Source organism: Dermacentor silvarum, chromosome 9 (assembly GCF_013339745.2).
Source record: "Dermacentor silvarum isolate Dsil-2018 chromosome 9, BIME_Dsil_1.4, whole genome shotgun sequence".
NCBI classification, from domain to species: domain Eukaryota; kingdom Metazoa; phylum Arthropoda; class Arachnida; order Ixodida; family Ixodidae; genus Dermacentor; species Dermacentor silvarum.
In genome coordinates, this window is record NC_051162.1 from 28,330,111 (window position 1) to 28,347,236 (window position 17,126).

Here is a 17,126-nt window from a genome sequence, read left to right on the forward strand (position 1 = left end):
TCTGTGAGGTCTTTATTCAACGATTTTACAATGAAAGAAACGCAGTATGTGGATGAGCTGAGTTGCGTCGAAATACGCAAGAGACTAAAGTTTTCATAGGTTTCCTGTAGATGAAACAATCGCAAGCAATGGGCCGCCGCGGAAAAAAGCGAAAGTTGGATTATGATACCAGATCATCCATTATGCGCAAAACATTTCGTAGCCATTAAGCTTCTCTTTTATTTTGATTGGCGTGCATTAGCCGATCTTAGGATCGTTACGATCTTAGGATCATATACGATCTAAGGATCCTTATTAGCGTGCCATTATAATTGCTTGCCGCACTGTGGGAAAGCTAGATTAGGATTAGCCTTGAATGTAGGTCGAGCGAGCAGATGCCCCACAAAACACGTCACATTCGAATTTGTTTTCATCTCAAAGAATTGAGCCACCAGCAGTGTAAATATCCTATCACACGTTCACATACGCAGGCAGCAGGGTCACAGCTGCGTTTACTGCAGTGTGGAAGTCATAAATGCCCTTAAACGTGTCAGTTAAATTTCGAGCGCGAAACAAAATGTACTGTGTTAGTACAGAGTTGGAGCGATCGGACGGCCGCGTACAACAGCTAGCTCACATTGCGCGGGCCTACACAGCCGGCGTCGCTGTAGGGCCGGTACCTTGCCAGTCCCATCACCGAGGCGATCGCTTCTATCGCCGCTCACGGCGACGTAGAAATCGGCTACAGCTTGTTTTTAACATAAAATAGTTCTTAATAGAAAAGCTATCTCGAATTTACGCATGTTTCGTAAAGCAGCGCCCAGTACTAAACCACTGGCGCGATCTATAGCAACGACCCGACGGCATTTCGTCTCGCAGACGGAAACCGAAGCACCGGCTGTCTCAGCGATGCGGCTCGGCTGGCTTGCAAGTACTACGTTTCGTTTGTTATTCGCACCAACGACACCGACAAAACCGATTCATTTAAGCCCACGTTAATCGTGTTGTCGAAAAAAATGTCACAGTTTCGCCCTAAGGGCGAAGCAATGAATGCGATAGCAACACAGCAATGTCATACGAAGTAAGGTGAGCGGCTTTGGTAGCAATATGAATTGTAGTAAACATGAGCTGATTAAGTAAGCAGGTGTGCTGCGCCTTAAGTAGACCGACATGAAGAGAGACTCAATGACCACGAGAAGGCGCGTGTGAAACGGTGGTGTTGATGAGAAGCGCTACCCGTGGGCAGCGCGCGTGCGAAGGGACACACCTGTAGCGCTGCACTGCCGATCCGGGCAGCATTGCGTGTGTAGCGTGCGTTGGAAAATGTGGCCCGACTATTACGAACTGAATGAACAAGCGTGGTGTGAGCGCGCACAAACACGAAGAGATCACACTGAATGACAGCAGACAACGACTGTCAAAACGCTGGCAGCAAGCATAAACCGCAGCGGGCGAAGGTACGTGCGGTCTATCGCTTCAACGGAAACTGAGCGGCGAATGCACTTAAAGGTCAGAGCCGTGTGGAGATAAGAGACTGTGCGAGGGAGCGACGAGCGCGGTTGTTGGCAGAGAAGTGCGCCCCCCCCCCCCCCCCCCCCCCGCCTTGCTCCCTCCGGCGCTGGCTTCCTGCTTCCTTGCTTGCGCGTGGGAGATTGAGTGCGCTCGCTCTCCGTGATAGCGCGCGTCCCCGCACGCTTCCTCTCGGGCATATTGCGCGCGGCGAAGATTTTATCTATAGAGAACCTCACGGCGACGGCGACGGCGACGACCACGGCGACGACCACGGCGACGACGACGGCGACGCCGACGGCAGAAATCCGGTTCAAGTGTCCATATAATTGCTATCGCAATAATAAGCGCACAATGATGAGCAGCAGGCCAGGCCGCAAGCGCTGTCGGCCGTCACTGCGGCGGTCAACGAGCTAGGCTTAGCGTCTCGTTCGGCCGTATCCCGATGGGGGCGAGATGCAAGAACGTGCATTGGGTGCACATTAAAGAGTCTCACATAGTCAAACTTAATCCGGCGCCCCCATTACTGTGTGCTTCATAATGAAATCGTGGTTTTAGCTCCCTCACCCCATTAAAAAAAAAAATGCGTCATCCTGCGCGTGCAAGCGGTGGCGGCGAAAGTGGGCGGAGCCAAACGTTGGGCGGAGCCTACGCGACGTCGCTATAGGGCCTAAAATATATCGACGGTGCCTACCGCTGTTTACAAACATGGCGTAGGTCTATAGGTGACCCATAAAATGGGAAATCGCAGGGAATTGTGGGACGCGCCGTCCGCTAGCAGCTTCCGGTTCGACGGACGACGCCGCGGCATCGGCGGCATGCCCGGCGCACGTGTTTTTCTACGCGGTTTTAACTGTCAGTCGTGCGAAGCTTTCCGTCCGCTTTGTCAACCAGCAATGTCGTACCATTTATGCAGCTGATTTCTTGGTTTCAGTTCACTCTGGGCGCGACGATGACGAGCCATGAAAGGCAACGATACGCTTTTATTCATAAACCAACTTTGGTTTTCATTTCGGCAGCCTTTTTTTTTTTTTTGTTTCTGCCAGGTTTAGCTCTACGACATTTGCCGCTGCTTGGACGCACCGTCACGGAGTGCTCTGCCTGCGGGTCAGTCATTTTATCAAGCGTGTAGAAGCATTGAGCTGTTCGAGCTATTAACCTGATTTACACAAATCCATTAATGCTTCATTTTTCATCGATGCAATTTTTATTGACTTCTCTAAAGCATTCGATCGCGTCCCTCACCAACGTCTACTCACAAAACTACGTAGCCTACAGCTAGATGACAAAACATTTATGTGGATTAAGGGTTTTCTCAGTGACAGACTTCAGAGTGTTAAAATCGACGAGTACGTATCTAACCACACGCATGTCAAGTCGGGAGTCCCACAAGGATCAGTTTTGGGACCGTTATTATTATTTTTAATCTACATAAATGATATATCGACCAACATGCAGTGTTCCATGCGTCTTTTTGCAGACGACTGCGTAATATATAAAGAAATAACAAACCAGAACGACACATTGACCCTGCAATGTGACTTAACGACTCTTTCAGAATGGTGCAGTAAATGGCAGATGAAAATTAACATTGAGAAAACTAAACACGTTATATTTGGTCCCAGTCTCAATTTATTGCCTAACGAATACCTAATTAACAATTCTGCAGTAGAATCAATTTCATCGATTAAGTACTTAGGAGTCCTGTTCAATTACAATCTAAAATGGAATGATCATGTATAATTAATCACTAGCAAAGCATTTAGAAGGCTTGGCGTTCTAAAACATCGCCTACGCCTTGCTAATTCAGGCACTAAACTTCTGGCACTTAATTCTCTAATTAAACCATCATTAGAGTACGCGTCCAACATATGGCATCCCCATCAAGCTTACCTTACCGACATGCTGGAATCCATTCAAAGTAAATCCGCTAGATTCATCTCGTCCTCGTATTCTAGTTATCACAGTGTGTCATCCATAAAAAGAACACTTGGCATTTTACCGCTCATGATACGGAGAAAGTATTTGAGATCACGACCTACTGAACTACAGACCTGCACAGATCTCCCTGCTTCAGCACGCCTGGTCTAGTTCACCCCTTTTGCCGCTAGGGATATAACGTACGAGCACAGTGGCGCTAGTTATTTATTTATTTATTTATTTATTTATTTATTTATTTATTTATTTATTATTTATTTATTAGAATTACCCTCAGGGCCAGAGGCATTATAGAGGGGAGTGGTACATTTAAAAAGTACAGTACAAACGTTCTTCTGTAAGTACAAAGTTGGCTGAAAAAAAAGAATAAGTAAACAGTACTAGTCGTAACTAAACAAACAAGAATCAGAGTTTGCGAAAAAAGCAGAAGTACATAAATAAACAAGTAACAGTACATGTCTTTAGCAAACAAATAAGAATCACGCAGTTTGCCAAAAAACGTAATTACATAGTTGGTTGGTTGCACAACAGTAGACTTGAGTTTAAAACGTTATGGAAATGATAATGATGAACGATGGACGTGATTGATCCTGGAAGATTGTTCCAGTCCTGTGAGGTACTGGAATAACCTGTTCGCTGTCGTCTGCTTCTGCGATCTGTTCCAGCGCTCGTGCCGCTATTTCGGCAGCCACAGATCATTTACATAGTTTGTAAATGCATAAATTCACGAAAATAAAAAAGAAAACAAAATTTGCAAATGATTGCTTCTCATTTCAATCACGAGATACAGTAGGAAGAGCGGTGCAAGAAAGAAAATTGAGTACAGCCGCCAGACGATAACATTTCTTCCCGTTGCCTTCGCAGAAGGGGGGGGAATCTGATTGTCAGAAGATTCATAGGATAAAATATAGTACAATGGAGTAATAATGAAATACAATAAGAAATAACTTGATATCTTGATATGAAAAAGGAAATTTAAAAGAATCACGTAGACGATATGTATACGCAGACCACACACAAACTGCGTGAATCTGCAGACGCTGCAGAAGGCATGTAACTTCAGACTTGGCTACATGTAGCTTGCTTGAGTTAATTACAGGTGGGATAACGTAAACGATCACATTATGGTATACTGCTGTGTGCCATCATGTAAAGCAGAACAAAGCAAGGACTCTAGCATCAGTTTTCACAGTTTCATAAAAGCTTTGCGATGCATATTTGACGGGCCGAACAAACACGTAAACAATCACTCGATCAGTTAGTTTTTTTTTTTCTTGTGTGGAACGGCGCGAAATTTCAGCATAATGGCAAACCTAGAAAGAATTCGTGTACTATTTTACGCGTTATTACATACCACTACAATGAGTACACTTAAACAATTTTGACATACTAGCTGTTGTCTTCGCAAGAAACTGTCATATATGCTAGCCCGCTACAGAAGAGCAGGCGCACACATTCGAACGCCGCCCAGCCGCTCGCCGAGTAGCAGACGAACAGGTTATAAAAGCGCCACCTAAGGCCACCGGTTGAACGAAAGTGGGCGCAAGCTGCTCCCATAGAAGCCGGACATCTGTGCAGGTCTGTAGTTCCAGTAGGTCGTGTTCGAGATTATCCTTTTTTCATAGTATTTATCACAGTGACAGTGCCTTTCACGCAAATTCATTCATCCAGCAGCCCACATCTCCGCGCGTATTGACCACGACCTCAAGGCCTACCCACCATTTTCTCGGACTAAGAAACATTTACACTCGCCTCTAGTTTTATCAATAAATGAGTGGAACGCCCTTCCGCAATCCATTGCCAACATTAAGGAATCATCTTCTTTTCAATCGGCTTTACTATCCTACCTTAAAGAGAAAACCTGGCATACCATCTGATCATTTCTACACAACCACATTATCCTGCTTGCACGCCTTAGTATACCTGTGAGCACTGTCCTACATTTGCTGTATTATTCTAAAAGTGTTGTAGCCCTGTCTTGTATTATTGCATTATATAACAATTACTTCATGCCACTACTAGATGCACTGTATCTCCTTAATGTTGTGATAATTTGTGTTCTTTATTTGCGTTTTGTTGTTCATGCTTTTAACCCAGTTTTGAAGTTTCTTGTTGTTATCCCCCCCCCCCCCCTATGTAACGCCCGATTCTGGGCCCTTAGGGTAAATAAATGAAATGAAATGAAATTACTTAGAATATCGGGTGCTGAGGCGATGGCTATAGCAGCCTCGTAAATACTGCCCTATGATAATCGCTGCAACCGGTATGGTCAGTAACGGCGCAGCTAGCGTAATTAGAAAATGAAGTGCTGAAAATGTTTGAAAACTGCGCGCTGTCAACGGCATTTATTGTTCAAAACTCGAGGTTCATTTGAAGTGGTACGTAGTTATAAGTTCTTGCTTTTTTGTCAACAAGATGGCCATATCTCCGACATATTACGGCTGCGCATTATCTCTATCTGTATTCAAGGAACTAAGGTGAGCTAGTTGTTTACGAGTATTATGTATGTATCTCGCTGTGTCACGTATAAATTTGCGCCGTAAAAGCATGTTTCATAATACCACTATATGTTCATGCGTGTACTGAAATAGTTATTATTGCTTGAGTCAATGTTCTGGATCGAATCCCGGCCATGACGGCCGCATTTCGATGGGGGCGAAATGCAAAAACACCCGTGTTTTTAGATTTAGGTGCACGTTAAAAAACCCCAGGTGGTCAAAATTTCCGGAGTCCCCCACTACGGCGTGCGTCATAATTAGATCGTGGTTTTGGCACGTAAAACCTCATAATTAATTTTTTTAATGTTAGAGAAATAAATATCTTGGGAAATAATTCCGTGCCGGCCCTTACACAGCTCATCGCCGCCTGATAAGTGCCACTGTACGTTCATTTTTCTTTTTGTTCACTGATGGTTCAGTTTTGGTAGTGGCAGCCATGCCTCTGATGCTTGTGCACAGCTGACTGAGCCACGGACGCTGCAAGGCCGTGGTTACATGAGTTTACCTTTAACGCTTGAATTTGAGCAGCCAACGCCTGAACAGCCGATCATCGTTTTGCTAGGCGCCTGCAACCGGGTAATCTTCGTGTGTGACAAAGCCGGACTGCAAGCGCATCAATAGGCTTCAGCGGCGAAGCGGTGGCGGTGGCTGCGCTTCCTCGAACCGGAAACAGCGAGCAGACGGCGCATCCCAGAATCCCTCGCTCTTTTACGGGTCACCTATTGCCACAGAAAGTGGACCGCGATTGTATAGAGGAGAGTCTGATGCTGGCCGTCGTTTTGATAATATGTAAATTGTGGGTAGTGTAAATATTTACGATTTACTTTATGTCTTCGTTGAACCGGCACATTGCAGTTTTCTTACTGTTTGTGATTAAGTTCTACTCCGTACGGACCTTGCACATTTATGCTCACAATAATTTTGTCGCATAATTTTTGGGCCTATTATTCGACACTTCACTTTCAGTTCAGTTAATTATCAGTTGACACTTCTATTAGAGTATGTCTCTCTCTAGATGTAGTAAATACTAGATGTAATTGTTTATGATGTCCTACGTACAGCATTCCTTTAATTATAATCTTCTGAGGAGAATTTAAATTTAGAATGTGGCGACTAAGGTTTTTTAATCATTGCACACTGGAAGTTTCGTATGACAAATTGGAAGTTTGGTATGACAAAGTTTGGTATGACATAGCACGGCTATTCGTGCTACGTGACTTAAAGATTTATGCACAACGCCTCATTAACATCCTGGAACAATATGTTTTGTGTCACTCTAGCATAAAATAGGGTTCCGTTTTATTAGCATCGCATGTCTATTGTGCCAACACAAAATTGTTACTACTGATTATACCAGGCGGTTTGATGACAGAAGGACGAAATTTTGAGTAATTCATGCACCACCCATTTGTCTTAATTACGGACATCTCCGCTTCAAAATCATGGCCTAGATTTATCTGTGCCAGTAATCCTGTATTTGAAAACACTCTATTATTGTGTTTAGGCACAGAAGCGTTCGCTTCGCAGTCCGAGTTTACCTCATTAAATATAGTTGATCACCGTGCTAGATTATTAGCCCCCTCACTCTTTATTCTTTCTTTAGTTCATCATTTTTATTGTGTTTTTACCTTACTTTTTCTGCACCCTAAATTTGCATGTTTAGGATTCAAATTCCAAAATTGTTTTTTTCTTGGTCCATAGCCGTTTGTATTAATCGCCCGATTCATGGACAATCCCTCACTGTAGGTGTGAGGGATTGACCTTGACCACTCAGGTCAACAAAAACAACTGTGGGCCGTGCACACAGACACTAAGATCAGCTAGTGGTTTTGCAGGAACAGCCACGAAAACATAACTGGGGCTGTTGTTTATACAACGCTCGGTAGAACCATTAGGCAGCTCACGTTGCTACTTGCTTGGGGAGCCATGTCTGCCGAGAATGTCTTGTTTATTTTTCCTTTAGGAGAAGTTGTATTTGCCTATGATCCCAGGTTTTGCGTCCTTCTGTGCTATCTCACGGAGTAGGACGCAGCAAACTGGCTTGCATAGAAGAAGAAGAACGTAGACTTTATTTTCAAATCAATGCGATTCGAGTCCGGCGTCTTTTTAGTGGGTTTGGGCACCCGCCGCGGACGCAATTCCGAAACCTTGTCTCGAAGCACAGACGCATCTGTCCCCGTAGGCTTGTATAGAAGACGCACAAAATAGTGCTGGGAGTTTCCTACATTCAGCCGTCTCTATGCTTGGACAGCTAGGTGTGTGTTATTGGGTGCTCCGTAATATAGAGCATAGAATTTCGACCCACGAAGTAGCGCCAGCGAGCATACCTTTGTTGTGCAGAACAAAACGATAAATCGCGTCTAAAGCATGTAACTACATCTATTGTCGGCTTATTTCTGTATCAAATACACACAGACCTATTATTACAGAAACAACACGTGATATTCAGCAGTATTGTTTTTCTTAAATTTCTTATATTAGGGCTAACCGTTTTGGGGGTAGATGGGTATGTACCACTGGTTAAGTGCTCATCCTTGGCCAATCTTCCTAAATGGGTATGTGCCGTACTTGTTTCCCAACAGTGACTCATACTCACTATGGGGGATTGTCCGAGAAGTTGGCGGATGTGCCAGTCTTTTTCAATAAGATTGTAACCAAAATAAAATTTAGAATATATAAAATGCCAACTGCAACGAAATTACACTTTAGCTAAATTGTCTATAAATGCTCAGCATATACTATCAATGTAATCTTCACAAAGTCGCGGGGTTGGTAATTGTCTAATTTTCTCATTAGCAGCATATAAAGGCCAACTGCAAGAAAGTTTCACTTTGGCTAAATTTACTATAAATGCCTAGCGTATACTCTCGAAGTAATCTTCGCAAGGTCACAAGGCTCGTAATTGCCTAATTTTGTTATTAGCAGCTGTTAAACAGCACCTATGCATTCAACGCGTACATGCGCCCGGCGGGAAAGTGGTAGTGATGCGGATATGGCAAATATTGAAGAACCGTACGCAATTTTTGATCTCTCAGTTGCGCCTAGGCAGCCAGGCGCACTGCTCGCTCATCATTTGCGAGTTGACTGACGTATCTCTCGGCGTGCGTTCTCCCTGTTGCGCTCGTGGTTTGCGTTGTTGCATAAATGCCGACGCGTTGCGTGGCCTTCGGGTGCTCGAACACGTAGTACACGACGCCTGGAACTAGCTTGCACACTCTTTCCAAGAAACCAAGAAGTGCGAAAGCTGTGGGTGCTAGCAATGCGGCGCGACCACTGACAGCCGAAGAAAAGTAGCAGGCTTTGTTCGGCACACTTCAAGAACGACGACTTGGTGTGCGAGCCAAGTTTGGCTGCGGGACCACCTTGCAAAATGAAGAGGGGACTCGGTACCCTTCGCCTTCAGCTACAATGGCTACAATCACAGCAGCGAGCAGTCTTCGCCAGAGGTAGCGAAGCGCCGGCGAGCCGAGGTATTCCCTTTGCTCATATCTAAACTGGAACTTGAAGAAAAAATAAGTCATTGATCTGTTGTGCTCATTTTATCGTTCGTAATTTTTAGACTGTGAAGAGTTCTCTGGCAGACGCTCTTTCGACCGCGCTTACTGACACTGCACTTGAGTGGGAGCAAGACAAATCTCTTGGAAAAGACGCCTGTTTTTGCGATGTCGGAACAGGCATTGCAGTCTCAGTAAATGAGAGTAAGCAAACATGGTTATGCGGACGTGCTGCAGTGTTTCCATGCGCGAAGTGAGATTCGCGAGTTCACGGGAACCTAGTTGTTCACAAGTGCCTAAATTTCAACAAACGTAGAATTCCAGACCTTCGTTGTAACATTGAAGGTGCCTTTTGGCTGGAGTTCATTTTCCGTGTATCACTTGTTTATAGTCGTTCTTCCAGATGACACGGGTGACTGCTTGCTACCCGACTTGCGGTCACAAAAAAAAAACCTAAGACGTCGTAAAAGTACGTGCAGGCGGTTTTGACGAAGGCGTGCGCACAAAAGCCCACAATGACAACAGTTCTACACATAACAATTGTGGTAATTTTCAAAAAGAATTTTTTCTCTGTGGAATTGCATCCTCATTCATCAATTTTTTTTCTAAGGTGCTCAGACAAAGGAAGCTATAGCTTTCAGTCAGGGCTTGTCCGGAGTTACACACCTACCATGGATTGGGCTCCACACTTATGACCTGGCCTCACCTTGCTCAGAGCGTGAAAACCGAAATGACAGTGATGACGAAAATTTCAATGTGGACATAATTGACACACAAGATGAAAGTTTTGAACCGTAAGAAGCAAGCATATACGTGGACATTTTTTTTTTCAGATACATCTGTGCTCTTTGACATGCTTAGTTAAACCATCACAATTCTTTTCTTCCAGCCATCAAGCACCTGCAAGCATGGATGCGATTCCAGAGATGAAATGGGTTGTTTTTGAAAGCTTCCGCATGCATTTGCTTGAACGCTGCAGTACTTGTCAGGCTACATGCAGTGTGCAAAAAACGACAGATTGAAGCGTGTCACAGCCACGTGTCCATTACAGCACATATGGTCATGGGAAAGCTAGTCATCACTAAATTTAAAATCTATTGGCAACATACTTCTTGCTGGTTAATTTGTTCATTTCTTGGGACACATAGAATAGAAAAAAAATGAATAACCAGGTGCGTGCATTTATGAATTACCCGAAACAATTTACCTGATAAAAAATTAGATATGATCAGGTCAAACTTCCTCACTACCACCTTTCTTGCAGTTATCAGTCTTAGGTATTTTTTTGACCAAGGCAACTGCAACCATGGGTACAACTTTCTTTAGTGGCATTGCATTAGATGTAAGGGGATGAAAAGGCGCTGCCTTTGTTGCCTCCTGTGTGAGGTGGTTCGAGGGTATGAAAGAATCACTGATGCACAAGCATGAAATCTTTTACAGGGGCTTAGTTCCTAAGTATAGCTGAGTACAATATCAAAATGTCTGAATTACCATAAATATCATAAAAAACAATTAACGTCTTAATAACTTAGGTGTGCCATTTGGAATTGTGCAAAACATTTTCTTTTTCTTTTGCTGATGAACGTTGCACTCGGCCACAGAGGCTGTGATTTTCATGCAATATACAGGGTGTTCAAAATTAACCTTTACGGAATTTTTAGAAATCGCCTGTGGCCGGTAGCATAATTCTGATCAATGATCTGGGTTATTCGATGGGGCGGAGATCAGTATCACGAAAAATTGAAACATATTCAACTAATGAAAATTCACTAATTAACCTCTTAGTTAATTACTTTACGACACGTATTGCAATTTACGAATTGCAGCCAGTGAGCTTGTCAGGCGTATACACTTGGAATGAATTTCCAGAATGGAATGTAGGTGAGAAAAAAGTAAATGTACAAATAAGAAAAAAGCTTAAAGGAATCTGTAATTAAAATCAAGAGATAAAGTAACAATAGATAAGTTAGAAAATTGAATACGATGATTGTTTTGTATCTCTAATAAAGTTGTCAACCGCAAGGAAAGTATCCCCTATGACTTAATGCCAGCGAGGTCTCCCCAAGGGAGATAATGTCTGGTTAAAATAGTGATAGCCCGAGTTGGCGAAATGTAACTGAAGTGCATTCGCTCATCAGCATCCTTCCTTCGTCAAACATGGTGACCTCGATTGCTGCGTCGACAGTGTGCGACTGCAACATTTGGTGTTTGCGTTTCGACGCAGCTTGTGAACGATGCAATGCATAAATATTTCACTAGCTTAAAGGTGTGACCTGTGCTGCGCATAAACGTAGACGTTACAAGATATAAAAATAAACATTATTGTACCGTCGCGTTTTGTTTATAACATGTGACACCACTCCACACAAATTCTTACATGTGCGTTCAATCCGAATGACTTGTTCTTGCTGGTACGTATCTTACAATTACCTTTTTATAATTTTGTTATAATTCTTCATATTGTATCTTTTTTTACTCCAGATTTTGTTATTATATCTTTGTTTGTAATGCAGCCAGACCCCCCCCCCCCTTTGTGGGTATGTGCCACGTTTGAAGATACCAGCATTTCTGGCTTCTCGAGAAGGAACAGCGCGCGGCGGTCACCACGTTCGCTCGCGCTATAGCGTTGCTTTTCGAGACGAACGTCGCAGCCCTCGTACGCTGACAGCTTCAGCTCACTCATTCGCAGCAGAGCTCCGAGGAAAAGGCAACGGTCTCGATTTATTTGTCGTGGCCATGGCGGGAATGGCGTGGACCCTGCACCCAGCGCTCTTCTACGAGAAGTACGGCACGGTGCTCGTCCAGCTATGGGAATCGGGCGCACTCGGCACACTGTTCCGCCCCGTGCGGAGGCTCTCCAAGGGCATCGGTGACAGGATCACGTCTCTGCGTCTCCACGGTACCGTGGCCGCGCCGCCCAAGACCGAGGCGAAGGCCGATGCCGAGGTGCTCACACTGACGGACGAGAGCGTCGCCACAGGATGACGAGGCCCTGTCGAGGGTCAACCGCGAGCCTGGAGACACGTCGCCCGAGCCCAGCACGTCGCAGCAGAACGAGCTGGCCTTCCAAGGTGACATTTACACGCAAATGCGGCGCAGTCGCAGGCAGCGCGAGCGTCTCCTGAAGATTCGCGAGACGCGCGAGAAGTTCCTGGAAGGTGGCAGCGCCAGCAGCGGCAGCGTGTTCGGCAGGAAGCGACGCGGCGTACAGGCTCGCAGGAGCTCCATCATGGCCTTAAAGGACGACAAGAAATTCAGGAATGCGGCCGGTGGAGGTACGCCGCTGACGGATATGGAAGGCGTCGCCCCCACGCGAGCCGTCGTCATAGATGTCTCCTCCGGGTCGCCGGCCTCCGAAGGGAGCTCGGAAGACGAGGACGACGCGGCGGGTGTCACCCGGAAGAGCAGAGAACTTATCAAACCCGAAGAGCTGCTCGCGGACAACGACAGCCTGCAGACGTTCAAGGACGTATGCAGTCCCCGCAAGAAAGGCCTCGCATCCCCGCCGCCGGGAGTACACGGGCCGTCAGAGTCGCAGACCGAGACCGCGTCTCTCACCAGCACTGCGGCGGCGGATCAAGCAGCAGTCTGCAATACGCCCCCACCCAAGAAGCTGGCAGAACCGTTCGCGGGTGCGAAGTCGCCGAGGAAATCTGCTCTCCACAAGCGCAAGGCGTCTAGGAGAGCTTCCGTAGTGTCGCGCAGCGCCGGCGAGAAAGTGACAAAGCCAGCGCCAGCAATGTCACCGTCTGTCGCGACGATGGACTCGTCGTCCGCGGTGGCTGGTAAAGCGAGCCCGCCGCAAGGCGACTTCTCTTCGGCAACAAGCTTATTGAGCACCAAGGAGCCCATCACGTGTGACAAACGCACTGCGCCTGCGAGCCCGGCCGAAAGCGTCGCGAAGAAAGACAAGGCTAAGCGACGAAAACCGAAGGCCAGAAGCCGCAGGAAGAAAGCGAGGGAGAAGGTGTCAAAAGCCGCGTCCGGCGCAGGAGCGAAATCGCCCGCTACTCTTGAGGCCTCGTACACGGGTGGCGATGTGGATTCAGGTGCCGTCAGCGAAGATAAGCCGCGTAGGAAGCAAGGAACTGCCGGAACCCCTTCGCAAGACAAAGAGCGCTCCCGTGTTGCAAGACCTCCAATCGCCAGCAGGGTGTCTTCACTTTCTACTGGCGCAACCGCTCATTCACAGGCTGCTGAAGCTGCGCGAAGCGATGCAAGCGCGCAGAGGCAGTCGTCTGCTGGCAAGGGCAGTCATCTCGGCGCGAAAACGATCAAACAAGACAGAACTGTCACGCCGAAGACCGCAGTGCCACACGGCTTGAAGAAACGGACAGCGAGCAAACGGGAAGAACGCATCGCCGAAGCCAAGCCGTCCGCACAGACTCCGGTGGACGCTCCGAGAAGTAGCGAGGCTGTCGGGATATCCGCAGCGGTTAGTCGTGAAGAGACCGGCGTGCATAAAAGGCACGCCAAGAAGCACAGGACCTCCAAGTCGCCAGCCCGTGTTGTCGAGACATCTTGCGGAGCGGCCACGTCGGCTAGAGACACCGAACCAGAAAGACCCAGCACGGTAACCCCACGCCCTGCAGCGTCTCCCGGCAGTGCCGAGAGGGTCTTCGACGAAGTCGTGGCCGTCCGCCACCATCGTCGACGTAGCCACGGCGGGTCCAATAAGCACGCCAAAGAGGACGACCGCAGGCGGCGCTCCACAAAGGCAAAGGGACACCGCCCCGTGGAATCCACGTCGCCGGCGACCGGCGGCGAACTTCCGTCGGCGACGCTCGCCAACGTGACTGCTGACGTCGGCGGCGGCCCATCCAGGGTCAAGGACTGCGCCGCGGCGACGGCACGCACGGACGCCTTTGCCGATTTGACTACGAGCGTGGTGTCTGCGCCGTCGCCGCGTAGCCGCGTCGTGCCGCCCACTGCAGACGGAACACTGTCGGGCACCGACACGATGTTCTCGTTGGGCGGCGAGAGGCGTCCACCCAGGGCGACGACGGCCGTCAGGGGCGACGACGTCACCGTCCACATGGACCTGACCAGTCGCAACAGGGCGGCCATGTTCTGGCCATTTGGCCGCAGCGGCCACAAGAAAAAGAAGTGAAAGCGACTGTGAAGACCTTGACGTCGAGAACCGCGGATCAGCGGTCGCCTGGCGCGCACCTCGATGAGCGCTAATCGCGCTCATCGAGTACGCGAATCGCCGACTCGCGAAGCTTTTCGGCTTCGCTGGAGATTTCTGCGGCGAAAAATAAAATGCATTCGCTGCACCAGTCAATATTTTCGTCCGGTGAGCATGTAACACTTTCTTTGTTACGTCCTTGTTCCGTATAGTGCGCTGCCATATTCCATCATAATTAACCAACTAGCCCACCAACACGTCCTAAGCGGTTTAGTTCGTTTAGGCATTTTTGGTGTATATCTGTCCATAGTTGCCACAAAATAACTGCAGGGAACTTCGCACGGAGAAACGTAGATCACAGTCCCCTGCACCGCATGCGAATTAAATCTTTGAAAAAACTCTTAAGATGAGAAAAGAGTAACGTACAAACAGTCCGAAACACTCGTGCAGGTAAAAAGTATGTGCCAATTTTGTACACCCTTGAAACAACTTGCTCTTCTAATACTCGCAATGGTGTTCCGTTTGGCGGTTTTTGCACTCTTGATATTGTTTACACCCTTTATGGCCTTCCTTGAACCCATTGCGAACTTTCTGGAATGGCATGCGTCTTTCGTGTGCCGTAGTGCTGCTGACAAGAACAGTTGTCGTTTGCAAGTATAGCTATGAATAGTTGAAAGAGAGGCCTAATTAAGGGTGTATGTATTTTTTAGACGGTATAGTCTTCGTAATCCTTTAAACTCTTCTTGGAACTGTGTGAATGAAGAGAACGAATATGATAAACGATACATAATTGTTGGCCGATTTCGCCTGTATGTTTCCCGACACATACCCGACACCCAAGTGTCGCGTCTGCCCTGTCCAGACATCAGATCTCTCTCATATCATGTGGAAATGACCCATCACATATCCCCCCGGCACCCTCAAACCATTGATTAGTAGCGAGGAGCCGTTAGAGACTGTCCTGCGCAGCTCCGATCCCACCCTACAGGACCGAGTCCTGAGGTGGGCTGAGGAGGTAGCGGAGGCCTACCACGACTGGTAGGCGGACGTCTGGCAGCAGAAAGTGCCGAGACTGGAGCGTACAGTCCTCCCTCTCTCCCCCCGGCCCTTCCCCTTTGTTAAAAAGGGAAACAAAAGTTTATTCATTCATTCATTTACTTTACGTGAAACACGACACTGCAACAAACGCGCTCGGCTGAGGCATAATTGATATAGTATGTATAAACCGTAATAATTTAGTACACACACTGCTCCTTGTGTTTTTATGATTTAGTGTTTTTCCTAATTATCCGCGTACCCATCATGCTTGCTCTGCTGAGACGCAAGAACAACAGATTGTGCAGACCCAACAGTCTTGCTGGCATCCAAGTGAAGCGAAGCTTTATTGGAGCGGTTAATGAAATGCTATAAGCTTGTCCATTTAATTTATGGATATTTGGCGTAAAGCAAACTGGCACTCGCATGTGTTCTCGCTTACTCGCGCTACGCAATGTGACAAACCTTATATTGGGTTGTATTTCTTCGTTTCTTCTTGATTTTTTAAGTGTACCGACCGCTTCTTGGCCGATGCCCCCGTTGCGGATGTGTACCATAGTATGGGCATCATCATCATCATCAAAATCAACACGCAGCGATAATCTATGAAAGGACTAGTTGGCGTTGTCTCGTGAGATGTTTTGAGGCAACAGGAATGTGTACATGCGATTGTGGCCCAACGGCAAGCAAATGCAAGCGTCCGCTAAAGGCATCCAGTCCGGCAGCACGTGATTCTTTAGCGGCATACACACTGCGAACGTCAGCAGCACATTCAAAAAAGAATGACCTAGTACTTCGCGGTGATTCAGAATGCCCGTCGCACATTCAACTGCGCCTAAGGTTACACAAGTAATATGAACACGCCATATATGGTGGGTGATGAAGTTAGGAATTTTGCAGGCACAAGTTGGGAATCAGCTAGCGCAAGACAGGGGTCCCTGGAGATCTCAGGGCGACGCCTTCGTCCTGCAGTGGACATAAAAATAGGCTGATGACGATGATGATTTGGTGGGTCACAGGAATTGTTGAAAGGAAGAAAACGAATTGTCTATGGTGTGGCGGACATAGTACATAGTGTATGTTTTTGGAGTCATCTTCAATTTCTCTAGTGCTTTGCTTTTATAGGATAACTTACTCCCGCGTAATAAAGAAGAAAAAAAGCGATTGTGGCCTAATGCGTTGCTGTGCACCGCGAAGGGCCAGCAACACGGGCAGTCCTTGTGTAGCCGCGGTCCATGGACTTCGTCGGACAGTTTGATTCCATTCTTCTATATGCCAGCCACTCTTCTTGCAGCCAAGTATTGCCAGGTCTTCCCTCTTCTGGTCCACATTTTGCAGCATGCATGAAGCACAGTGCGTTAGCGTTCACGCAGTTGCATTTCCAGTAGCTGATCGCACAGTAGCTGGTTGTCACTGCAGTTCCAGGACATTTTGCACGGCAATTCTTGAGAAGCCAATAAGCGTATGCGCTGAACTCCATTTGGTGGGTGAATAATTAGCCTCCAGTCAATACGGGGGTAAGTGGACCCAGCAAACGTCACGCTT

At 47.0% G+C, this 17,126-nt stretch overlaps 1 protein-coding gene across 1 annotated transcript; it reads left to right on the top strand.

The window, feature by feature from the left end:
- Positions 1-12,506: 12,506 nt before the first annotated feature.
- LOC119463510 (uncharacterized) lies at positions 12,507-14,528 on the top strand. Its single transcript, XM_037724350.1, has one exon. It carries the CDS (start codon positions 12,507-12,509, stop codon positions 14,526-14,528), a length of 2,022 nt encoding a protein of 673 aa, XP_037580278.1.
- Positions 14,529-17,126: the final 2,598 nt, after the last annotated feature.